This window comes from Physeter macrocephalus, chromosome 9 (assembly GCF_002837175.3).
Source record: "Physeter macrocephalus isolate SW-GA chromosome 9, ASM283717v5, whole genome shotgun sequence".
Classification (NCBI taxonomy): domain Eukaryota; kingdom Metazoa; phylum Chordata; class Mammalia; order Artiodactyla; family Physeteridae; genus Physeter; species Physeter macrocephalus.
The window spans coordinates 106,352,856-106,379,808 of record NC_041222.1 but is presented as its reverse complement, the minus strand read 5'-3'; the positions used below and the strand labels follow the sequence as shown (position 1 = coordinate 106,379,808).

The following is a 26,953-nucleotide window of genomic DNA, read 5'->3' as shown; positions in this document are numbered from 1 at the left end:
AGACGCAGATGTAGAGAATGGACTTGAGGACACGGGAAGGGGGAAGGGTAAGCTGGGACGAAGTGAGAGTAGCACTGACATATACACACTACCAAATTTAGTGGGAAGCAGCTGCATAGCACAGGGAGATCAGCTCAGTGCTTTGTGTCCACCTAGAGGGGTGGGATAGGGAGGGTGGTGGGAGACGCAAGAGGGAGGAAGGAGATATGGGGATATATGTATATGTATAGCTGATTCACTTTGTTATACAGCAGACACTAACACATTGTAAAGCAATTATACTCCAATAAAGATGTTAAAAAAAAATTCAACTCCACAAGCATTACTCAAGCAAAAAACTAAATAAAATAAAAAAATAAAAAATAAAAATAGACTTAACAAAACTGGTGAATTTTTGTGTAGCCATGTTAATATTGAAGACGGAAGAAAAAAAAGCAACATTTTTGGCATATTATGCTTTATTATTTCAAGAAAGGTAAAAACTCAACTGAAATGCAAAAAAAGGTTTGTGCAGTGTATGGAGAAGGTGCTGTGACTGATCGAACATGTCAAAAGTGGTTTGCGAAGTTTCGTGCTGGAGATTTCTCGCTGGATGATGCTCCATGGTTGGGTAGACCAGTTGAAGTTGATAGCGATCAAATCGAGACTTTAATTGAGAACAATCAACATTATACCAGGCAGGAGATCGCCGACATACTCAAAATATCCAAATTAAGCACTGAAAATCATTTGCACCAGCCTGGTTACGTGAACTGCTTCGATGTTTGGGTTCCATGTAAGTTAAGCTAAAAAAAAGCCTTCTTGACCATATTTCCGCATGAGATTCTCTACTTAAACGTAATGAAAATGTTCCGTTTTTAAAACAAATTGTGACGGGCAATGACAAGTGGATACTGTACAATAATGTGGAACAGAAGAGATCGTGGGGCAAGTGAAATGAACCACCACCAACCACACCAAAGGCTGGTCTTCATCCAAAGAAGGTGATGTTGCGTATATGGTGGGATTGGAAGGGAGTCCTCTATTATGAGATCCTTCCAGAAAACCAAATGAATAATTCCAACAAGTACTGCTCCCGATTAGACCAACTGAAAGCAGCACTCGACAAAAAGCACCCAGAATTAATCAACAGAAAACGCATAATCTTCCATCAGGGTAATGCAAGACCGCATGTTTCTTTGATGACCAGGCAAAAACTGTTACAGCTTGTTTGGGAAGTTCTCATTCATCCACCGTATTCACCAGGCATTGCACCTTCGGATTTACATTTATTTCGGTCTTTACAGAATTCTCATAATGAAAAAAACTTCAATTCCCTGGAAAACTGTAGAAGGCACATGGAACAGTCCTTTGCTCAAAAAGATAAAAAGTTTTGGGAACATGGAATTATGAAGTTGCCTGAAAAACGGCAGAAGGTAGTGGAACAAAAGGGTGAATAGGTTGTTCAATAAAACTCTCAGCGAAAATGAAAAATGTCTTTTATTTTTATGTAAAAACCGAAGGCAATTTTTGGCCAACCCAATACATACATAAATACAGTAACTGTGAAATACATATTCCTTTCAAATGCATATGAAACATTTACAAAAGAGACCATAGGGGCTTCCCTGGTGGCGCGGTGGTTGAGAGTCCGCCTGCCGATGCAGGGGACATGAGTTCGTGCCCCGGTCCAGGAAGATCCTACATGCCGCAGAGCGGCTGGGCCCGTGGGCCACGGCCGCTGGGCCTGCGCGTCTGGAGCCTGTGCTCCGCAGCGGGAGAGGCCACAGCAGTGAGAGCCCCGCGTACCGCCAAAAAAAAAAAAGAGAGACCATAAGTTGGGCAAGAAAGCAAGTACCAAACATTTCAAAGGACTGAAATCATGTACACTATGATGTTCTGTAACCACAACACAGGCTACAAAGCAACAACAGAAAGATAACTAGAAAAACCCCAAAATGTTAGGAAATTAAACGCAAAACACTTGCAAATGGTCCACCAACACAAAAGAAATCACAACATAAATTAAGTTTATGATTTAAGTCTCCCCACAGAGAAAACACCAAGTCCAGATGGCTTCACAAGTGAATTCTTCCAAATACTTAAGGAAAAAAAAATACTAATCTTTCACAAAGTTTTCCAGAATATAGTCAAAATGGGAATGTTTCTGTCAATAATAAATGCTGCCTGCCATATCGATAAACAAAGTAAGCCATCACATTACAGCTGCCCCAAAGGTGAGCCCTGAGGGGACTCAGGATAGAAACAGGATGCGCCCCCCATCAAACAGTCACTGCTGCAGCCACTCCCCATCCCCCTCCACCCCCCTCCCCAATGGTGCACCCTGAGGGGACTCAGGATGAAAAAACACAGGATTCTGGCCCCGCACAGCTGAGGTGCATATCAAAAGGTAAATATCAAAAATAATTATTTCAGTGAGCCCAGACTCTTGCATCCTCCCATACACAGAAGAGTCCTTAATTCCTTAACTTGAGACGTCTGGTCTTCTCGAATTAACAGCAATCTTTTGAAGTTCTGACTACCTGGTGTTTGTTGCAAAAACCCCTATATATCCTAGCTCCTCCATTACCTCTTTGGAGCAGCCCCTCAGAGCTGTCTGAGATGCTGTGTCCTGGGTTTAAGTCCTCAGTTTGGTTCACCAAATAAAACATAATTCTCAACTTTTAGGTTGTGCATTTTTTTTTCAGTCGACATTGCCCACCTTGTTTCATAAGTCAGGAAAACCTTAATTCCAAACCACTATAAGCACTTTACAAAAAAGGAAAATTATAGGCAAACTTCCCTCATGAATTATTTCCTTGGGTAGAGAGTACAGGTGTTACATGTTAAGAAGGGAAGAACAGTCAAATTCAACAAAAATTTTCAGAGAACATCCTCCATGGCTTAAATATTTAAAGCCAAATAGAGAAATTCTGGCAAGGTAGCAAAGAACACAGGTTTTTTTGTTTTTTGTTTTTTTATTTATTTTTATTTTTTTTTGTGCTAGGCGGGCCTCTCACTGTTGTGGCCTCTCCCATTGCGGAGCACAGGCTCCGGACGCACAGGCTCAGCGGCCATGGCTCACGGGCCCAGCCGCTCCGCAGCATGTGGGATCCCCCCAGACCGGGGCACGAACTCGTGTCCCCTGCGTCGGCAGGCGGACTCTCAACCACTGCGCCACCAGGGAAGCCCTTTTGTTTTATTTTTTAAAATTTCCCTGAACCCCTCCACAAAAGAGACAACACCAAGAGAACCAAACACCCACAAATAACATCTAAAGCAAATCTAAGTGACCTCACAACCCCCAAAACACATGTGAACAGGGACAAATCACAGTCAGCTCCAGACTCAGGTGGCAATAGCATCTGTGCAAAAGAAAGCAGAGGGAAACAATGGGCACCCGATAGACCCCAGATCAGGAGAACCCCAAAAAGCCAGCAAGTATTCACAGGCAAGCACGATGGGCCAATTTAAGGAGAGTAGCCAGAACAGGAAGTGTTTTTACACATTCCAATTTTCATTTAAAAGGAAGGACCAATGGAGAAGTAAAAAGGGTGGGGCAGTCTGCTCCTAAGAATTCTTGAAACTAACCACCTGAAGCTCCCTTCGAGATTAAAGCCCCACATTGAGGAGAAATTGCTGGAAATAAAATCTAAATTGATCTGTGCAGGGATAACAGAAACAAAGGACAGAGAAAAGAGGGGGAAAGGAGCAAAGACACAAGAGCTCAGACTCTACTAGGCCATGGTTTTTAAACATGTCATAAAAATAACAGAAGAGGAAGCTCAAGTTATGAAGTTAGAAAAGGTATTTTTACCCACTCTTCCTTCCTAAAATTTTAGCAAATCTAATTTCACATGAAAATAAGTAACATAAAAGGATCATTGTTAAATTCTATACAAAGTTACTGTCAGAAAAGAAAAAGAATAAGAAGTAGAATAGGGGGACTTCTCTGGTGGCACAGTGGATAAGACTCTGTGCTCCCAATGCAGGGGGCCGGGGTTCGATCCCTGGCCAGCGAACTAGATCCCACATGCCTGCCACCACTAAGAGTTCACATGCCGCAACTAAGGAGCCCTGGAGCCACAACTAAGGAGCCGGCCTGCCGCAACTAAGAGCCAGTGCAACCGAATTAATTAATTAATTAAAAAAAAAAAAAAGAAGAAGAAGTAGAATAATGTCCTCATAGGTGTGTTTCCCAACTTTGGCACTATTGGGTCAGATAATTCTTTGTTTTGCTTGTTACAATATGCACTCTGTGTGGCCTCTCCCCACTAGATACCTGTAGTAACCTTATCAGTGACAACCAAAAAGTCTCCAGACAACGCCAAGTGTCCTCTGTGGGCCAGAGACAATAAAAATCCATGAAATAAATTAAATTATAACCTACTACTTAAAAATCAAATAGAAAAATGAGGAACATGGTAGAAGATATAAGAGAACAACATAAAAATATAAATTACAATATAATACAATTACAGTGAGAAAAGAATCAGAAATGAGGCAGTTGATAGAGCTCAGGAAAAATCAGAAAAGAAGGAAAAAATCTGAAGAATAAGATTCTAGAAAAAACACAAGATCATATAAGCAAAACACACAATGTCTTAAGAGATATGGAAGGTAAATAGGAGAAAAAAATTTTAATTAAAGAAAATAATTGACAAAAAGGATTCAAGAGAAAGTGATAAGCAAAAAAGATCCAAAATACACCTAGAAGTCCCTGAAGTAGACTTAAGGAACAGAACAAAGAACTCAAAAAACTATAATTCAAGAATACTTTCCTAAAAAAGACTGGAAACTACATATTAAAAAACATACCATGATGAAGAAAACTACAAAACTCTAATGAAAAAGATCAAAGAATAACTAAGCAAATGAAGACATATTCCATGTTCATGGATAGGAAGACCCAATACTGTCAAGATGTCAGTTCTTCCTGACTTGATATATGGATTCAATGCAATTCCAATTAAAATCCCAGCAAGTTATTATGTGGATACTGACAAACTGATTCTGAAGCTTACATAAAGATGCAAAGATCCAGATTAGTCAACACAGCATTGAAGGAGAAAAACAAAGTTGGAGAAGTAACACTACCCAACTTCAAGACTTACTAAAAGCTACAGTAATCAAGATAGTGTGATACTAATGAAAGAACAGCAAGGAACAAGCGGAGAGCCCAGAAGTACAGTCAACTAACATTTAACAAAGGAACAAAGGCAATTCAAAGGAGAAAGGACAGTCTTCTTAACAACAAATGGTGCTGAAACAGCTGGACATCCAAAGGCAAATAAACAACTTTACACGCTTCACAAATATTAACTCGCAATTGATTAGAGACCTAAATGTAAAACTCAAAACTATAAAACTCCTAGAAGATAACATAGGAGAAAATCCAGGTGACCTTGGGTTTGGCAATGACTTTTTAGATACAACACCAAAGGATTGACAATCCATGAAAGACATTTAATAAGCTAATTTCATTTATCTTAAAAAACTTTTGCTCTGCGAAAGACATTGTCAGAAGAAGGAGAAGACAAGCCACAGACTGGGAGAACATATTTACAAATGAAATAAAAGCAAAGGACTGTTACTCAAAATACATAAAAAACTCTCAGAACAAAAATACGAAAACAACCCAGGACTTCCCTGGTGGTGCAGTGGTTGGGAATCCACCTGCCAGTGCAGGGGACGTGGGTTTGAGTCCTGGTCCAGGAGGATCCCACAGGCCCGTGGAGCAACTAAACCCGTGCGCCACAACTGCTGAGCCTGCGCTCTGGAGCCCGGGAGCCACAACTACTGAAGCCCACGTGCCTAGAGCCCAAGCTCCTCAACAAGAGAAGCCACCGCAATGAGAAGCCCACCCACCACAACGAAGAGTAGCCCCCACTCGCCGCAACAAGAGAAGGCCTGTGCGCAGCAACAAAGACCCAACGCAGCCAAAAATAAATAAGTACATAAATTTATATTTTAAAAAATCCATCACCTTACATAGTTACCAAAAAGAATTTAAAAAACCAAACCAAAACAAAAACAAACCCAATTTAAAAATGCACCAAAGATCTGAAGAGACACCTCACCAAAGAAGATACAGAAGGCAATGAAGCCTATGAAAAGATGCTCGCCATCGTATGCCGTTAGGGAACTGCACATTAAAACAAGGTAACACCACTGCACACCTACTATGGTGGCTGAAACCCACAGCCGTGACCACAACAAACGCTGCTGAACGACGTGGAGCAACAGGAACCCTCAGTCCACATGGGTGGGAACGCAAAATGGCACAGACACTTTGGAAGACAGTTTGGTGGTTTCGTACACAACTAAATATACTCTTACACCATACAATCACAGCTGGGCTCCTTGGCATATACTCAGGATGAGTTGGAATCTTATGTCTACACAGAATCCTGAACACAGATGTTTACAGCAGTTTTATTCATAATCGCCAAAACCTGGAAACAACCAAGATATTCTTCAATAGGTGAACAACCTATTAAATAACCTTTATTGACAAACTGTGGTATATCTATACAATGGAATATTGTTCAGCACTAAAAAGAAATGAGCTGTCAAGCCAGGAAAAGGCATGGAGAAAACTTAAATGCATACTGCTAAGTGATAGAAGTCAGTCTGAAAAGGCTACACACTGTGTGATTCCAACCATATGACATTCTGGAAAAGGCAGAACTATGGAGACAGTATAATGATCAATGGTTGCTAGGAGTTTGGCAGAAGGAAGGGATAGTCAGGTAGAACACAGGGGTTTTTTAGGGCAGGAAACTATTCTGTATGATACTGAAACGGTGGATAAAGGTCAGTAAATATTTGTCAAACTCCACAGAAAGTACAACAGCAAGACGAAACCCCTAAGGTACACTATGGATTGGGGTGATAATAATGTGTCAGTGTCGATTCATCGACTGTAACACATGCACCACTCTTGGTGGGGAGTGATGGTTAGGGAGGCTCTGCATGTGTGGAAGAAGGGGGTATATGGGAACTCTCTGTACTTGCCGCTGAATTTTGCTGTGAACCCCAAAATACTCTAATAAAACAAAAGTCTATGAAAAGAAACCAACCAAACATGTACTAAAAACAAAAAACAAAAAACAACAACAAAATATATTTTAAGAAGTTGGATTTTAATGAAAAAGATATCCTTTGAGTATCCAAACAAAAAGACCAAGTCATTTAAAAGCAAAAGAGAGTAAGATTGTCACCACACTTCCTGACAGCTATGCCTTATGTCACAATACAACAGTGTTATCCATTAAAGACATTCAAGGAAAGGGAATGTAAGTCAAGGATTTATATTTAGCCAAACCCACCTTCAAGAAGAAAGTCTCCACACAAACTTATGAACATGCAAAATCTTTGGCTGCATGGTTCACATGAGCTCCTCCTAAGGAATCTAACACAAAAGAGCTTCAACAATCAAAAATGATGAAAGAGACATTGACATAAGGATTGGAAGACTAAAGACAACACAAGTCCATCCTGTTTGTCATTTAATCCACAGAACAGTCCTGAATGACAGTGTTTCCATTCTACTCACCGAGCACCTGGAAGTCAAAGTCAGAGGAATTTGCCTCATGGTTGCTGGCAAGTGATGAAACCAGAACTTTCTTTCCACGACATGAAGATGGCTCCCACACACGTTAATGAAACCTTTCCGTCTCTGCAAATTGCCTAGGATTTCGTCCTCTCCCCTAACTACCCAGTGGGCTCTTTTGTATCTCTGGCCCAGCTCAAAAGCACCTGCTCTCTCTGTGGCTTTCCCTGACCCCAAAAGCCTAGCATCATCAATGACACGGGACAGTACTGATAACCCAGAGCCTCCTCAGCTGTGGGCCCACACCGTCTCATAGGCGACACCTCTGACACTCACTCTGCCACATGTGATCTCCATGATGCTAACAACTGCGACTTCTTTGTCTTAAAATCTCAGCACAGAGCATATTCTTGTAAGTAAATGTAGTGAGAAGAAAAACTTTAAAGATGGCAGATGACAGCGCCTGGAAGCCTTCCACTATCACAGATAAAGTCAATTACATAAACATCTCTGCACTATCTCTTAACTTTGTGGGTACTTCTATTCTTGCCCTTTTCACGCAATATTACCCTTTATTTGTTTTCATTTGTGTCTGCCTTCGGAGAGCAACAACCATCTTTTACTCTTTTTTTTTTTTTTTTCCTGTACGCGGGCCTCTCACCGCTGTGGCCTCTCCCGTTGCGGAGCGCAGGCTCCGGACGCGCAGGCTCAGCGGCCACGTCGGACCGGGGCACGAACCCGCGTCCCCTGCATCGGCAGGCGGACTCTCAGCCACTGCGCCACCAGGGAAGCCCCCATCTTTTACTCTTTGTAGCCTAACCGCCAAACACATAATAGTACGCACAGCTAATAAGTATTCAATAGTTGGTAAATATGATTTTTTAAAAAGACAAATCATAAAAAAAAATTCAGTTCCAATTCTATGTAGATGGACTATTTGTATGGAGAAGGAAAGTCCTGCTTTCACACTGCCTAACTCTTTATCATAGACCATTATTACATTTATTTAAGCAACAAAAATTCTACATGAGAGGAATCTGAATTTGAATGTAACAGTTCTCATGGGAATGAACATATTTAGGACTTTTAGACTACCAAATAATCTGAAATTTTTATTATTTTTGAAATGTTTTAGCCTGGAGGTACTTCCTTCTAAATAACGCCTGGAGCATTTGAGAACAGGCTCAGGCTGAGGTGTAGGAATTTGTTACTAGTATTGTATTTTTGGTTGTGATTGTTATTTGGCATCAAGAGCACAACTTCCAGACCCAAGAGTGTGAACAAACTGATTACAAATGTACACACTCATGTACTTGCCCTTTTTTCAAACAAATGATTTTATATACTTTGTTCAAATTGGTTTTGTTCCCTTTAATACTAAAGAAATGCTATAATGATTAGTGGCTGGGAGGCTCACTCTTAATAAGGAAAGAACAACCTACTTTTGCTACTTCTGTAATAAGTATGTAGGTTCATTTCCGTAGCTAATTGTCAGCATCTGGCTAATTCCTTTTTACGCAATGTGGGTAGCTTGACCTCCCAGGTTATTCTTCTGTCAGTTTTGGATATAAGTTTCACTACAAGCTTTAAGGAGAGGCAGATAAAAAGAAAGTGAGGGTGGGAGCGAGCACGAACCCACAGAAAAGCGAAACACACACACATTCAAGCCTTGACACAACTTCCAAAAAAGAAAAACCATCTTCGACTCCCTCTTGGTTTGAATAAGCTGTTAACTCCTAAAACACCTGTTTGATAACAGGAGCACTCTCCTCTTTGCGTAGCTGTAACAGTGAGACCCATCACACTCATGGACCACAAGCGTGTGCCTCTTGCCTCACGACAACTCATCCTCCCAGGCCTAGGATAACGCCTGCCGTACCTACGACAATATCTTTTAGTCCTTCGGTCCGCTCGACTCCTGAATCCCCATTAAACATACACCACTCATCTCAACGCACTGCTACTCCATCTTTCTTCATGTGAAACAGCATTCTGACTGCTCTGTTTTTCTGGCTCCCCCTCTCCCATATACATTTCCTCTTCCTTTATTTTTAGATCCCAACCAGGTTACTTCAGATCAAAACTCAAGACTACCATTTGAGACAACTCCCCAGAAAATGCAACCATTCTCCAGCTAACCAGAAAATTATTATAACAAAAGGTAGTCTATTACAAACAATTCATTTAAAATAGACACAACTTTAAAAATACAATTCCATTTTTAATATCATTTCTAGTATAGAAAAACAACTAGTTTCTCTGCTTACCACCTCTAATAGTTGTGTTTTCCAATAGTTCTTCTGTCTGAAGTTGTAGTTCAGCTTCTCCAAGTACCTTTAGAACAGAATCTATAGGACTTCTTCCCCAGACTTTTCTTGGAGATCCACCAGGATCTAATTTAATAACCTCTCCCACTGTATGTTCTAGAAGAAAAAGATATAAAAAAAGTTCTTAAGGCAGATTTAAGATCTTCTATCCAACTGAGTGCTTCACAGGAAAAAAAGGTTACATCACAAAGAGAATATAACGATGGTGCTTAAAAATGGACCTAGAGATTATCAAACTAAGTGAAGTCAGATAAAGACAAATATCATATGATATCACTTACATGTGGAACCTAAAACAATGGTACAAATGAACTTATTTACAAAACAGAAACAGACTTACAGACTTCAAAAACAAACTTATGGTCACCAAAAGGGAAAGGTGGGGGGTAGGGATAAATTAGTAGTTTGGGATTAACATAAACACACTACTATACATAAAATAGATAAACAACAAGGGCCGACTGTATAGCACAGGGAACTCTACTCAATACTCCGTAAAGACCCATATAGGAAAAGAATCTTAAAAAAAGTGGATATACGTATATGTACAACTGATTCACTTTGCTGTACACCTGAAACTAACAGAACATTGTAAATCAACTATATTCCAATATAAAATAAAAATTAAATTTAAAAAATAATAAATAGTCATCAACATAGTAAAACAAAACAAAACCCAAAAAAAGGACTTTCAGGGAATGAATAGCGATAGAAAAAAACAAAAGCAACTAATACTCCTAATAATAAATATATCTAAAGTTGCCTTTTAAAACACTTAAGAATTAAACTCTAGTTTTAGGGAATATAAAAATGGAAAAAAACATAAATTATGTTTCTGTAAAGTTTTTATTTGAGAAAAAAATTTTTTTAAAACCTAAGATAATTAAGAATAACTTGGGGTAGTACAATAATAGATAAAATATAAATTAATATTTTGCTTCTATAAATTTCACTGAAGAGAGAAAAAAATCCTAAGATAAATGTGCATATGGATTAAAAGAAGAGGAAGTATTTCTAAGAAAATTTGTTTTACCTTACTTATTGTATGTAGGCAACTGACACTTTCTTGTTGACAATAATAATTTGGGGTAAACCTTTTTACTAAAATTTAGCAAAGCAAAAGCCAGAAAAGGACCTACTGAAGTTTGAGTCCTTAGAACATTTGATAATAATACATGAAGCATATAGGCACCTAGCAGTAACAGAGAGGATATTATTATGGAGTGTAAGTCATATAAACTTTCAAAGGTGACCAAATACATGTTAATACGAATTTTTGTGTACTAGTCCATGAAAGTAAATATCTGCAGATTAGCAGGTAATTTCAGTTTTGTTCAGGGAAAATGATTACCAATAAGGAACAATTTTTAAAAGGACAGTTAAGAAGGGTAAAGAACCCAGAACCGACCCACAGCTTACAGCCACATGGTGTTGGATAAAGGTGCCAAAGCAATCTAAAGGGGGTGGGTGGGAAATGGGGTGAAGGGGGTGGGGGGAAGGTGTGGAGACAGCACCCAGCTGTACACAGACAATACTGTGAAGAGCTCTGCTACAAGGAGGGCTTCAGAAATGGGGGCAGTGGAACAACAGGGTCCGAATGAAGAAAAGCAGGCCGCCGTGCAAAGGGCTTGGGAAAGAGGAGAGGGGAGGAGGGCCGTGAAGTACAAAGAGCGGCTGATCGCCAGCAGTGGGAAGGGAGCCTCATGAAGGCAGAAGGGACAGAGCGAGAGGCAGGGGGGCCAAGGGGCGCCGGCGCAGGCACCGGAAGGGACGCTGGGCTCCAATGTGCACTGTGACCGAGGTCAGGCAGGTACTAAAATGGGTGTGGGGATGCACTTTTATCCTCAAGGCTCTTTTCCATAAGGTTCCACCACCCGGCACCACCCTCATCTCTCTTCTCCTCACGGCGTAGCTTCTGGAACAGGCTCCTTCCTCAGCTGCCATGCGCTCCTTAATCCCTGGATTCTATTTCTGCCCCTAGCCCTCTAGCGACGCTGCTTTCATCAAGGTCACCATGCCTCTACCGACAAACTCAGTGCAGATATTCTAGCCCTCGTCTTGCTGTCTCTTTTTCTTGTAAATCCATACCACACTCTCAGTTTTCCTAACTCTGATGCTTCCTCATCTGCTTATCAAAGTTCTTGCCCTGACAAACTTGTAGAAGAGTTTCCCTTGAAGACCTTATAAGTCTGTCCTCGAGAATCTCTTACATATGTCCGCTTTTATTATCTCCCAGTTAAGGTCTTCAGTTTTTGTCTAGATGAATGCAACAGCCTGTAAAAACTGGTCTCAAGTACGTCCACTCCCAGTAAGATAGAACAGGGTGACCAGAGTTATGCTATTGCCTGGATAACCAAAACAACTGTACAAAATATATAAACATCAGTCTCAAGACACTGGACAAGAAGTAAGATAAGAAGAGGTAAGAACATGGATCCTGGGAGAAGAGAAACAAACAAGACAACTCCTATGACGGGCCCTCCTGCTGCCTTGGGAGTTTCCAGCTGCAGCTCAGGAGGGGGACCCAGGCAGAGCCCAGCAGATTCCCTGAGTTCCAGAGACAGAGCTGGGACCGACCCTTGGGAGACTAAGGCAGAAGAAAGAGAAGCCCAGAGACTTCCAGAAGGTAGCCTTGAGTATTCAGCAGAGCACTGAAGGGAGCAAATGTGTGAAGAAACGACCTCAGGTAGGAAAAGAACCACCCGAGAGACTACAGGGAATACAGGATGTGAGACACTGCTTGTTCCCAACAGCCAGACTGGAAAATATCATAATTCGTGGTGAACTGGACACTCAGAAGGGCTTTCCCTCTGTGCTAGGAAGAATTTGCACTTGAGTTAAACGTGGCCATGATCTCACCTAACAAATCTTAAAAACAGACATAAACAAATCAAAGTGAGCCCAACTAACTTAACTGCATTCCAGAACAAAGCTCCAGAATAATTACAGTAACACAAAAAAACCTAGCACCCATCAAGGTAAAATTCACAATGTCTGGCATCCAATCAAAAATTGCCAATCATTCAAAGAAGCAGAAGCATATGACCCATAATAAGGAGAAAAATTAACCAATGAAAATGGACTCAGAATGGTGACAGACATTAGTATTCTCACACAAGCACACTTAATAAAGTTTTTATAACTGTACTCCATATGATCAAAACGTTAAGTACAGACATGGCAGATACTTAAACCCAAATCGAACTTGTAGAGATGAAACCCACAATATCTGAGATGAAAAATACACTGGATGGGATTAATACTAGATTAGGCAATGCAAAAAAAAATAAGTGAATTTGAAACTATCCAGAATGAAAGGCACAGGAAAAAACAGAATCTTAAACAATGAAAAGCACATCAGTGAACTATGGGACAACTTGATACACGTGCGGTTGCAGCCCCCAGAGGACGGGGAGGCAGCACAGGAAAATGCCTGAAGAACTATTGGAAAAGACGTTTCCAATCTGATGAAAATGATAAACCACAGACCCAAGATGCTCAGTGAACCCCAAGGAAAAGAAACATGAAGAAAACTATGGTAAAAGGCACTTCACAGTCAAACTGCTCAAAACCGGTGATAAACACAAGTCTTAAAAGCAGTCAGAGAACAACAGCATGTTATGGAGAGAGGAACAAAGGTAAATCTGATTTCTTGTCGGGAACAATGCGAGTAAAAGGACGACAGAGCAACATCGTTAAGGCACTCAAAAATGACACTGCCAATCTAGAACTCTATACCCAGAGAAGACATCTTTTAAAAATTAAGGTATACAACTTCTAAATTTAAAAAAATTTAAATTATACCTTATAAAATTATATAATTAAATCTGTATTAATTTAAAAATAAGGTATACAATTAAGTAAAAATCCTCTTCAATATACAAAAGTTGAAAGAATCTATCACCTGCATTGCAAGAAATGTTAAAAGAAGGAAGATGATACCACGGATACAGAAATCTAAACAAAGAAATCAAGAACAGCAGAAATGGTAACTACATGGACAAGTACAATAAGCGCTTTTTTTCGCAGTATTTACATGGCTAAAGGATAACGAGAGTTCTGACTCCTGGGAAGATGGAGTAATAAGCGCGCGCCAGCCGTGCCCCCCACCGACACAGTTCTAAGGACCAGAACCCGCGCAGGGGCAGCTGCGTGAGGACGCTGAGCGGCAGCCAAGCAGCTGGATGAGCAAAGAAGACAGAAACTCCAAGCACCCCCGGCAGGTGGTACACTCCACCCCCCTCCCGTTTCCCCAGTCAGGAACCCACGGGAGGGCACTGGGCTGCGGACAGAGGAAGCTCTAGGAGGGGCCTTCCACTCTGTCTCAAGGGCCGGGCCAGGGAACCCTGATGCCTGGAGAGACAGGGTGAGGATCTCTCTCTCTTCCCTCCACTGCCTCCTTTCCAGCGCCAAGCGCTGCCACGGGTAATCAGAACCCAGAGCCCGTAAAGCTGGGGAGAGGACGCTTCCGTCCTGTGTGGTGGAGACGTGGTACCCAGACGGCGGGGCTGTTTCCTCCGGCTCTTGGCCACCCTGCTCCAAGCACAGGGCAGAGTGAGGTAACCAGAGCCTCAGCTTTCTGGCCAGAGGACCAGAGACAGAAAACACCAGGGAGACGGTGCAGACAAAGGAACTCCAGAAGGCAATCCCCTGAAGTTGCCTGCTATTACCTGAGCTCACCTCCTGTGCACACGTGGATCTGACCCTGTGTTGCGTATCAAAGACCGAAAAGCGAGCCAGCAAACCGAGGAACACCCGGGTGCCAGACCAGTCACCGCCTGGTACACAGCCGGACAAGTTCAAGCAGCACTGCCAGGCTCTGAAAAAGGAGCCGATACTGAAAGCACAGGCCACAGAAGGCAGATGGGAACTCAGGACCTGACTCTAACTGGGCCGACCGCAAAACTGTCAATGTTCTCCATCAGACGTAAACAAGACCCAGAGCCTTGTAAGAGAATATTCAGAAGGTCTAGGGTATAAGTCAAAATTACTCAGCATAAGGAGAACCGGGAAAATCTTAACTCTCTCGGGATATGGCTACTAGCAGCCGACAGCAATGTGACACAGATGCGAGAATGATCTAACAAGGATTTTAAAACAGTTGTTATAAAAACGCCCCAGGAAGCGATCATGAGCACTCTAGACAGCAAAGGAGAAAGAGAAAGTTGGAGAGAAGAAAGAAGATATAAAGACAGTTTTATGAAATTACAATGTCAGTGTCCCTAGAAAACACCGCACTGGAAACACGGCCCCACGAGTGCCTTTGCACAGTGCCTGCCGCCGCTCCTGCACAGCGGGGCCGGAGGAGAGACGCGGCAGCACAGTCCCTGCGGCCTGCGAAGCCTAAGCTATTTCCTACCTGGCCGCGGGCAGAGCCCTCTGCAGGCGTGGTCCGCTCCACCTGCGGCTTCTCCGTGCTCTGGGCCCGCTCACCAGAGGCTTCGGGGAGTCTCACCTTCGCATCCGCGCTAGCTGCATCGGCTCCCCAGGGTCCCAGGCTCTCCCCCGCGTCCTGGGCTCAGGGCAGCTCACGCACCTCAGCCCTCAGAACGCCACGCCATCCAGAAACCACCTCCAGGCGACTGACCAACGCCCTGACACGCGCGCAGCTCTCAGGGAGGGGCTCCGTCTCCATCACTGTGGTGTCCTCACTGCTCAGGAGTGTGTGTGGCCGGTGGTGGGACTCAATACAGAACTGTTTGTGTGGAGCCTGTGGACTTTTCTCCAACACAAGAAAGAATTCTACCAAAGTGGTCCATCAGAAATCTCACGTAGAACTGTACTGACTTAGCTGATGGACAGACTGGCCCTTTAGAAAGTGAGCCCCCTGCGAGCACATGTGTCTGTTGGCTCCCTGCTGCACCTCCAGCACCAGGAACGAAGCGAGAAAAGGGCAGCGGCTCAGGAATCAACGCTGTGCGAAGGGATCACTGCGTGAGACCCTCTCGACACCCCTGCTCAATGCCGACAGGACCGCCCGAGTCTTTGCTGCAGTTCACTATTCTGATTCTCACCAAGAACTACCCCTGCTAACAGGTGACTCTAACGTGAGAGAAAGGCCTAAAGTACAGTAACACAATTTAAACGTGCACAGCTAGTTCCCGCTCTGACACTACAGACTGTTATGAAAAACCCTTGCCATGTGAAAGCTGAATCGTCTTCTCCACGTTTCACCTATTACAGAAACCCTTCCAGCCTCTCTCAGCCCCTCTAAGCGTGCTGGGCTGCACCAGGCAGGACACGAGCACGCTCATACGCACTTTCAGTCACAGAGAAGGACGTGTCCAGTGCCAATTCATCCATAGGAATCACCAGGTGGCCTCCAGCTTCCCATTTCTTGCGATCCGACGAAACCGATTTTTCTTTTTCCTGCTCTTTGGCGTCTTCGTGAACAATTATTGCACCCATTTCAGAGTGACCCTGCTTTCCGTTTTCAACTTCTTGAGCTTTAAGATTTTGATTTAATCTACGTAGTATTTCGCGCTTACTCTGAAACAGTTAAAAAAAATGTTGTATTTTAATACGTATACGATTAAGTAAAATGATTGAGAGAAAATTTGAAAATTGTGCCTACCGAAATAGCACTGTTAGTCTTTTGCGTTTCTTCTGAGGTTTCCTGGGCATCAGTCAAACTTCTGTCCTTTAAACACAGATAGTTACAGAGTAAGAAATAATGTTATTTTTAAAATCCACCTTAAAAGTTTTGATATTTTTACTTTTTATTTTCATTAACATTTCATGCTCCTTGTGAATTTTTTTATTCCTGTAAAATGTTAACACAGCTCTCTTCATTATGAGCAATGAGGAATAGTTACATATTATCATTTAATAGATGTAATATATAATAGAAGAGCCAATTCTCAATTATTTGTCATATTTTTGGATTGCTTGATCACATATTTAACTATATTCTCTTCCTCTTTGGCACCTGATTCTTGGTAACTTTACATTTACTGTAGAAATTTTAAAAATTAATTCATATACTCAGAGCTAGGGAAGTTTTGATGGATGAACAATTCAAGACAGGCTGTGTTATTTTGAAGCTGTCTTTATGTTTCAGGTACATATATTCTTATTAAGCCATACTACTTACTAAACATAATTGAGAACTGGCTTTTCTCCCTAAGTAAAGAGTAAAAATAAAGAGTTCTGAGTCCTTGGTACTAAAGATAAAATAAATTTTGTTGTATGCTTAGTATAATCAGAGTAATCTAGACGATCTAGAATTTGTAAATATATGAAAAGAAGAAATTAGTAGTTATGAAAACTGCGAAAGCAAAGGTATCTGGAAGACTCAGGGCAAGGAAAAGCGGTTCTCAAAGTTTTAAGGAAGTGATATTTAGCAAGAAGACACATAAAGAAAAACCATTTAGTTACATGGATTACCTCAAATATTATTAAATAGTGGTCAGTTTTAAAGTAATACATGTAAAACAGACAAAGAACATTTTACCCAGTAAAGTGGCAGGCATTAGCAGTCGCTACGACCAGAGAGGTGAGCAGCTACGTGGGATGTGAGACTGGGGACCAGGAAGGGCCCGCACAGGGGCATCTGAAGTTGGAGTGAACAACGCAGCACACGCTCGTTACCAGAGAGAAGAGAGACTACACCTGCTTGAGCAACAGTGGCTTCCTATATCAAGTCCTTGAGGGTGACCAAGGCTGGTATTTCCCACTCAATCTTATTTTCAAGATAAACACAAAGGCTGTGAAAGACCGGTGTGCCAATAACGTCAGTGCTGTCTGCAAAAACTTTGTGAAATTCAACAAATAAAAGGCACAGACCTCAATGACCAGGAAAGGACAGAATCAGGGTAATGTGTAATATGACTCGGACTCTTCCCTCTGCCTGAAATTCCATACCACGAGCCCCTTTCCCTGAACCTCAGAACAGAGTTTTTCACATTTCAGAGAGATGCCCAAACATACTTCCAAGTTTAAACTTTTTACTTGCCCACGGTTCTGTTTTACCATCCATATGACATGACAGAGATTCAAAAGTAGAAAGAAGGTTAAAGAAATAATTGATGAATTAAGTGCAACTATGCTGAGTCCTCTAACATTTGCTATGTTAAAAAGTTTTAAATACATGTACACGTCCTGGACACTATTCCCAGAGTTAATTAAGTACCAGAGAGACATTATTTTTTTAAAAAGTAAACCTTTACTAATTGTGAGTGCTATGGTATAAAAACGTTTTCTGCATTGTTTTTCATACATTTCTATATGTTTTTTTGTCCAATAGTCTTTTAAAGTAAAAAAGAGAATAATTTCAATATATTCTTACCTACCAGGTGGTCTTAGATATAAAACCTAAGACCAGTGAGGCTTCAATATTCAGAGTAAACCACACATGAAAATCTTAAGAAGTAATTTTTTCCCTAGAAAAACCTAATGGGACATTAGGAATTAATGTAATTTCATTAAATTTAACCCTTTTAATAATCTTTTGACTTTGAGGAGTTCTAGATTTTACAAAACTTACCATACCCACTTCTTTCAAAGCAGAAGTCACAGAAATAACAGGTCTCATCTGTTGCTTTGATGGAGAGCCACCTATTTCCTGCTGTCCTGAAGGTGGAGACATATCAGAGTTCTTTATTCCTTTGGCCACCAACTGTAACAAAGAATGTAAGTACATTGGGGAATTTACATTTGCATGAAGAGATAAAATGGTGTATATAAGGTCACTGTCTATACACTCTAACCACAAGGAGATTTTTTCATTCCTCAAGTTTTGTTGCACAAGGCAATGTACTAGGTGCTGGGGAAAGATCAGCGAACACGGAGAAATATCTCTGGCCTCACATGTAAACCGAATCATGCGCCACGTGGTACTAAATAACTCCTTTCCATTGCGTTAACAATGTTTCACAAACAGCCTTCTAAAAGATTAAACATTAGTCCTCTTACTCTAATTTTAATCCATTACAAAATTCGGCGAGAAGAAAAAAAAGATTATTTACTAATCTTACACTTCAAAACGAAATGCTTCTGCAAATTCTACAAGTTTGGCACAATCTTAAAGTCTGAACATCAATCACCCAACATGAGAGCCCTGATTATAAAAATGTCAACATAAATAACAAAGGAAGAATTGAAAAGTACAGGTAATAAGATTTACTTCACTAAAAATACCATTTGTTATATTCATATATGTTTTTGCTTTTATCTTGACATTTAGACTCTGTAAACAATGTGAAATTATGTTCTGAACTTTCAGTAAATATAAGGAAATGGCATTTCGCAGTATGCTCACAGGAACATGGCAGCAAGTCACTCCCAACTTCTATCTCTTCTTCAAACCAGTAAACAAGAATTTCTGTTGAGTAAATACCAATATTTCAAATGCAATATTTATTGAGCATCTTCTAAGCATAAGACAGTAATCCAATTCTAATATTTACTTTTCTGTACTTTCATTTTACACCAATATCTGTTTCGCTCAAAAGGAGATGGAAATAGCTAACACAGTATTGAAGGAGAACTAAGTTGGAGGAATGATACTACCTGACTTCAAGACTTACTAGAAACTACAGTAATCAAGATAGTGTAATACTAATGAAAGTACAGCAAACAAATCAACGGAACAGAACAGAGCCCAGAAATAGAGTCAACTAACATTTAACAAAGGAGCAAAGGCAATTCAATGGAGAAAGGACAGTCTTCTTAGCAACAAATGGTGCTGGAATAACTGGACACCCACAGGCAAACAAACAAACAACCTTACACCCTTCACAAATATTAACTCACAATTGATTACAGACCTACATGTAAAACGCAGAACTATATAAAACTCCTAGAAGATAACATAGGAGAAAATCCAGGTGACCCTGGGTTTGGCAATGACTTTTTAGATACAACACCAAAGGCACAACCATGAAAGAGAATTAATAAGCTGGTTTCATCAATATTAAAAACTTTTGCTCTGTGAAAGACACTGTCAAAAGAATGAGAAGACAAGCCACAGACTGGGAGAACATATTTACAAACGAAATAAACACAAAGGACTGTTAATCAAAATACACAAAAAACTCTTATAACTCAAAAACATGAAAACAACCCAATTAAAAAATGAGCAAACAACTACTGAGCCCACGTGCCACAACTACTGAAGCCCACGTGCCTAGAGCCCATGCCCTGCAACAAGAGAAGCCACCGCAATGAGAAGCCCGCGCACCGCAACGAAGAGCAGCCCCTGCTCGCCGCAACTAGAGAAAGCCCCCGCGCAGCAACGAGGACCCAACATAGCCGAACATAAATAAATAAAATAAATTTGTTTAAAAAAAGGGCAAAAGATCTGAAGAGACACCTCACCAAAGAAGATACAGAAGGCGATGAAGCCTATGAAAAGATGCTCGCCATCGTATGCCGTTAGGGAACTGCACATTAAAACAAGGTAACACCACTGCACACCTACTATGGTGGCTGAAACCCACAGCCGTGACCACAACAAACGCTGCTGAACGACGTGGAGCAACAGGAACCCTCAGTCCACATGGGTGGGAACGCAAAATGGCACAGACACTTTGGAAGACAGTTTGGTGGTTTCGTACACATCTAAATATACTCTTACTCCATACAATCACAGCTGGGCTCCTTGGCATATACTCAGATGAGTTGGAATCTGAGGTCTACACAGAAACTTGCACACAGATGTTTATAGAAGTTTTATTTGTAACTGCCAAAACTTGGAAGCAACCAAGATGAATGGATTAAAGAACCAGTACATACATGGAAGAGCATTCAGTGCTGAAACGAAATGAGGTATCTAGCCATGCAAACACAAGGAGGAACCCTAAATGCATATTCCTGAGTGAGAGAAGTCAGTCTGAAAGGCTACATCCTTTAAGTTTCTAGCCGTATGACATTCTGAAAAAGGCAGAACTACAGAGACAGTAAAGAGATCAGGGGTCGCAGGGGCTGGTGGGAGGGATGCGTGGGCAGAGCACAGAGGGCTGGCAGGGCCTGAGGACACCGTATATGATGCCATAGTGATGGATACATGTCATTACACATTTGTCCAAACCACAGAAGGCACAACACCAACAGTGAACCGTACTGTAAACTATGAACTTTCGGTGAGGATGTGTCCATGCAGGTCCATCCACTGTAACAAATGTACCATCAGGCGGGGGATGTTGATCATGGGGGAGGCTGTATGCATGTGGGGGACAAGGGGGTACATGGGAAATCTCTGCACTGTCCTTTCAATTCTGCGGTGAACCTAAAAATGCTCCAAAGAAAATAAAGTCCTTATTAAAAAAATAAGAGGAAGATGGAAACATTGCTTTAATCCCACAGTTCAGCACTGTTGAAGTATACTGATATTTAATGTTATTGTAATTAACTTAAAAAAAAATCTAGAGCTCACAAAAGTATTATCTCCCTGAAAAATTATGTAGAAATGTTTTAAAACTTTGTCTTAGTACCATAGAGTATATTCAAAAAAATATAAATTCTGAGGAAATATAAACATACTTCAATTGGTTCTGATCAAATAGCAGCATTTTTAGGACAAGTATGTTACTTCCCTAGATGATTATTTTGAAGGAAACAAATTAATTTGGGTGTGCAAACTCTGCATTTTATTTTAATCCGTAATTACTGATTGGAGAATTTGAGAATTATTTGAGGGTTACAGCTCAATCAAGTTAGGAAAAAACCCAATATATTATAGACCACAACTAACTGCAGTAAGCAATTTAAAAAAAAAAAAGGAGGAAAAAACAAAATGATGACAAAGTGCTTTCTCTGAAAGGATTATAAACTAGAAGAGAACAGGGAACACATAAATCAAACAGCATGCTGCAGTGAAATAAAGTGGGTAGATGTGTGCTCAATGCTCTGGGGAAGAAGGAACTCCAGACCAGGGAAAGAGCGTGCGGTCGGGCAGCCCCGCACACAGCCCCGCGAGTGCACACAGGCAGGAGGGGCCCACAGCTCCGGCCCACCTGCCCTCAGTGTTTCTTAGCCTCTCTGGACCTCAAACCTCTCTAAGATGGGAATGCGGTACTCACTGGATTAAATGTGTAAAGCGCACAGCTGTGCTCCTAGTAAATAGTAGTAATTATTATAGTTCAGCAAACACTTATTTAGTTTCCATTAAATAGGGTTATCTGCCTTAAACACTCAGAATCTGGTTTCAATCCCTGACGAGATGAAGAAGTTTACAAAAGCAAGTTTCTGATCTCTAGAGTACAGCACAGATCAAAACCCTCCCATCAGTGCAGAATCAGAAATGAAAGTGTTAGCACCGTATGCAAAGGTTTTATAGAAGTCAATATGAAGCAGAAACCTGAAAGACAAATACCTTACATTACAAATTTTTAAAAATCTAAGACAGGGCTTCCCTGGTGGCGCAGTGGTTGAGAATCCGCCTGCAGATGCAGGGGATGTGGGTTTGTGCCCCGGTCTGGGAAGATTCCACATGCGGCGGAGCGGCTGGGCCCGTGAGCCATAGCCGCTGAGCCTGTGCGTCCGGAGCCTGTGCTCCGCAACGGGAGAGGCCACAGCAGTGAGAGGCCCACGTACCACAAAAAAAAAAAAAAACTAAGATAAAAAAGTGATCAATAGAGTAATTTAATTGTATGAATAAACAAGAGTGATAATATGAATTTAACCAATTTCACTGAAGCAAGAATACCACCAACCCCCCTTCTCAGCCTCTGATACAATTTTCATTGATGCTTACAGAGACTAACTCAAAAGTCATTCCCAAAATCACTGGTCAGCTGCCTAGAATAAGAACATTAAGGAGACTCTTAAAAAAAGAGAAAAAAAATTCACCCATATACCCCTGCTCTGGCTAATTGCACTTCATTTATCTGTAGTCTTTTTAATGTTTATCCACACACACACATAATTCTTATACAATTTAAACAAGACATTGGCACAACTCTCTGAAACTGGAGATATGTGACCTAAGAAGAATTTAAAAACCTCTATGGAATACTTAGCAAATTTGTCCTTAGTTAATGGCAAAAGTCACATATAAAGGGATTGAAAACTCTTTATTTTGACCTTATAGTCTTAAGTTGTAAAATATATTAGAGACATTCCTATATTAGTCTCAACCTTAAGAGAAACCTAAAGTAACAGAAAAAAAATATCTGCTTATTGATAAAGTGCTATGAGTTAAACAGGGCCTGAGACCAATGACAATCAAGTTCAGTGCAGCAGGACTGGGCTACGACATGGGAGATCTCTGTTAAATTCTCTGCACGCTACTCATCTTTGAAAGGAAGTCTTTTCTTTTAATCAACAAAAGGCATTTTAATGAAGAAAAAGTGTCACACATGACTATTAAAATTCTACTCCGTAGTATATTAAAATCTGTCTGGCTGCCATACATATGGCTAACGACTGGTACAGACAGAGTCTCTAAGATATATGATCCACCGTGTAAGAAAGTCACTGGCACCTTTATAAGAAGGATCGTCTGCAGCCTTCACGAAATGCTTACGTTCTATAATCAAACATGTACTAGTCTCTCCCCGGGTCAGCTAAGCTAAACATACCAAAAGAACCTGAGATAACAAACAAGTAAAGAAAGATATATGAAACCTAAACCAAAGAACAAAAACAGAACACCCAACTGACTCTTAGAAATACTTTATAACAAAACTAATTCAGTTATTGAAAAATTAAGGGTAATTCAGGGTAACTACTGAGACGTGGCAACACCTTTATAAGCCAAGGTAACACACATCAGTAACTTACTAGCACAGGAGAACTTGGGCCTTCTGTGTAAACATCATGGATATATTATTTTTAGCCAGAAACGTTAATGCTATTCAGTATTAACCAGACCTTGAGATGGAAGATAATAATGTATCTTTAAATTTGTCAAAAGAGAAAACCTTAGATTGAGCCCTTAATTCAGAAAGATGACTGAATATGGTAAAACAACACAAAAATTAATTAAATTAAGAAAACAAAGTTTCATAGAGGAAAAAACCCATAAAACTTCAAAACAAAAAACAAATAACCCAATTTTGTTACAAATTGATCACCTGGTTATGTCTAGAATACCTACTTCACTCTAACAGTTCTTCAAAATTCAAAGTTAAAAAAAAAAATTGCAATAGGAATAAAACATTGACCTGAAAGTTTCATAAGTCAGGTTTAAGAAACAAATTGCTTTAGAAGATTTTTTTCCCTAGCTATTTTATCACCAGGTTAATAAATTCAAGACTTTTCCATACTGCTTATATTTCCACAAGATTTTTAATTATCACTGTAAAACTCCTTCTATTTTATCTGTCAGTTTTACTATTTGCTGAAAAATTAACCAGCAATGCCACCTAATGACAAAACTAAAAATTTCACCAAATACTGAGGCCAGGTCTATAAATACATGGCATTATAAGTTTAGCTAATCTTGAAGTATAAATATAAATACTATTTCATCTCTATATACTGAATGACTATTAAGATTTTAATGTATATTAGAAAAATATTATTAAATGCCCTAATTTAATATTTTGAGTACAGAGCAACTTCACACATAATTTTATGTAGCCTAAAGATACATCTGGCCAAATTTTAGCAAATTCATATTTAACTTCTCAAAACCTTGTCTTTGAAGTACCAAAAATATAAAAGTGTTTGTATCTGAATTTTTTTTCTGAACTAGTACTACGATAATGCATCTGTAAGTATGTCTAAGAATAAGAACATGCCAAGGCAGCCAGAAGGGTAAGTGTGTCCAGCCTGGTGGAGGCTTTATAGGCCTATGTGGCAGGTCTAAAGAACACGACACAAAGACAGAACACAAATGAAATACACAAGAAAGAGTCCAACGCAATTAAAAAGAAACTCGTACTCAAAACATAGTCTCTGAATTTCCCTATTCTATTTTTCACTGAATTTTAGATTACTAAATACACTGCTACCGTTCTAAAAAACGAAACCTATCTTCCTTGTATGTTTTACTTACAATATGAGCATATATGCTGGCTGGGAAAAGCAACACTGTTATTTGGGTGGAAAAACTCTATCATCACACATGAAAATCATTCTCCATTCTAAAGTCCTATTTAGTACTACAATTTTTACCACTAAGGGTGCCAAAAAGAAAAATTTATAAAATTGGGTATACATGCCAAAGAATCAGAATAATTAAGGCAGTGATTTTTACTGTTTGTTAGACCAAGGATACTCTTGAGAATCCAATGAAAGAGAGGTGGTCTTACTGGGTAAAAATGCATCAACATACATACAATCAAACCTTTAATGAACATTTCTGGGAGCGGAATAATGCTAAGCCCAACCTGAAATACCATGTTAGCCACTCCTGAGTTAGAGTAGGAACAGACACGTAAGTCCCTATAATACATCTAGCTTGTGCTAAATTAGACTTCCTGTTCAAACAATTACTTGGTAAAAATAACTTTTATCCACTCTTGTAGATTAAACTGGACCTAAGTACTTACACTGTGAAGGTTATTTTTCAAGGCAACATTGAGACACAACAACATTAGAGATGGATGAGGCAATAAAGGCCCCCAAACATTAAGGCAGTCCCCCAAACAGGCTAATTAACTGGCAGAGCTGAGATAGACCCAGGTCTCCTGACTCCCAGCCTGCCGCTGTCCTCACCCCTCCCGCACGCGTCCTCTGGGCACAGCTCTGCACAGCACGAGCCACAGGATTCCTGGTGAACTCAATGCTGCTGCTATTCGCGAGGTCCCATGCAGAGCACGTTACAGAGTCAATCTGTTAAAGTTCTTTGGCTGAAAGCAACAGAAACTAACTCTGGAGGAAGGAGATGCGGGGGATGGAGTTGGAAGAGAGGAGGGGAGCGGGGAGAAGAGAGAAGAGAGCTGTAGGCAGATCACAAAGCAGAGGGAAGCCCTCCACGAGAAGAGAACAGGAGCCGGGGTAGCTGCATGGATCTGACAGCAGAAGCTCACTCCTGGCTTCACCAGGTTCTCTCGCTTGATTAAATCAACTCCAACTTCCAACCTGCTCAAACTTCATGCCCGGAGAGTCCATCTGGTCCACCTTAGATCACTGGCCTGTCCCTCAGCTGGGAGAAGCCAGGGCACCTTGTTCGACAGTCTTTCCAAAAGTGCACACAATGAAATAATTATCCCCAAAGAAAGGGGGCTGCTTGCCTGTTGGACCTCAAAAGCCAGGCTCCTGCCACAGTTTAATTAATGTCGCCACCGTAAAAACCTTTGTGAAGAAACATGAGGAAATCCAAAGTTGTGCTGCACTAGAAATTAGTATTATCTATCAGGAATATACATAAAATCTGTCATTTTTGTGCACTTTAGAACTATCTAAGACAGATCTACCATTAAAATTAAAAACAAATTACACTGGTTTTACATGGCTTAGAGAGCCAAGACTTCTAAGGGAGCTTTTCCTGGACTGTACTATAAGCATGTGGTTGTTCGTGCAAGTGTACTGGTGGGTGTATGAGGTCTAGGGCAGCCTCTGGCAGAAGAGGCCAGGCTCCAGCTGCCATCTGAGGAGTCAGAATTGCTACTGTGCACGTGTGAAACAGGCAGTTTCATACTGATTCACCCTGATAGAAACTGCCCCACTGGGCAAATCAGCAAAGGACGAAATGTTTCTGTTTCCTGGGCTCAAGAGAACAAAGGTAGACCGTTCCCCACTCCACTATACAGAGGCCAACAAAGGTAGGCTCACCCTCCTTTCCACAACAGGTAAGTTTGAAAGGATTTGGCTACGAGGACAAATTACTAGCTCTGACTATGAAGATGAGATATTTCTACTTCTGACAAATGTGGTTGCTACAACGTTCTCTTGCAGAAGAGGCAATAAGTTAGCACAGCAATTATTTCATACTCACGCCCTATGCATGCTATGTCTGAAACAAAGGAAAAGAAAGGGGGAAATAGGCCAAAGGGCAGAGAGCAGAAGAAAAAAGAACTACAATCCTGCAGCCTGTAGAACAAAAACTACATTCACAGAAAGATAAACAAGATGAAAAGGCAGATGGCTATGTACCAGATAAAGGAACAAGATAAAACCCCAGAAAAACAACTAAATGAAGTGGAAATAGGCAACCTTCCAGAAAAAGAATTCAGAATAATGATAGTGAAGATGACCCAGGACC

At 40.7% G+C, this 26,953-nt stretch overlaps 1 protein-coding gene across 1 annotated transcript in view; it reads right to left on the bottom strand.

Annotated features, from left to right (window-relative positions):
• Nucleotides 1–26,953, bottom strand: part of NEK1 (NIMA related kinase 1) — a 205,564-nt gene that overhangs the window by 45,141 nt on the left and 133,470 nt on the right. The window contains exons 23-26 of the mRNA XM_028494271.1: nucleotides 18,347–18,478; nucleotides 16,436–16,501; nucleotides 16,122–16,350; nucleotides 9,802–9,957 (exon numbers count right to left, since the gene is read on the bottom strand). Of these exons, the coding sequence (XP_028350072.1) occupies nucleotides 9,802–9,957; nucleotides 16,122–16,350; nucleotides 16,436–16,501; nucleotides 18,347–18,478 (583 nt within the window). The remainder of the gene's footprint in view (nucleotides 1–9,801; nucleotides 9,958–16,121; nucleotides 16,351–16,435; nucleotides 16,502–18,346; nucleotides 18,479–26,953) is intronic.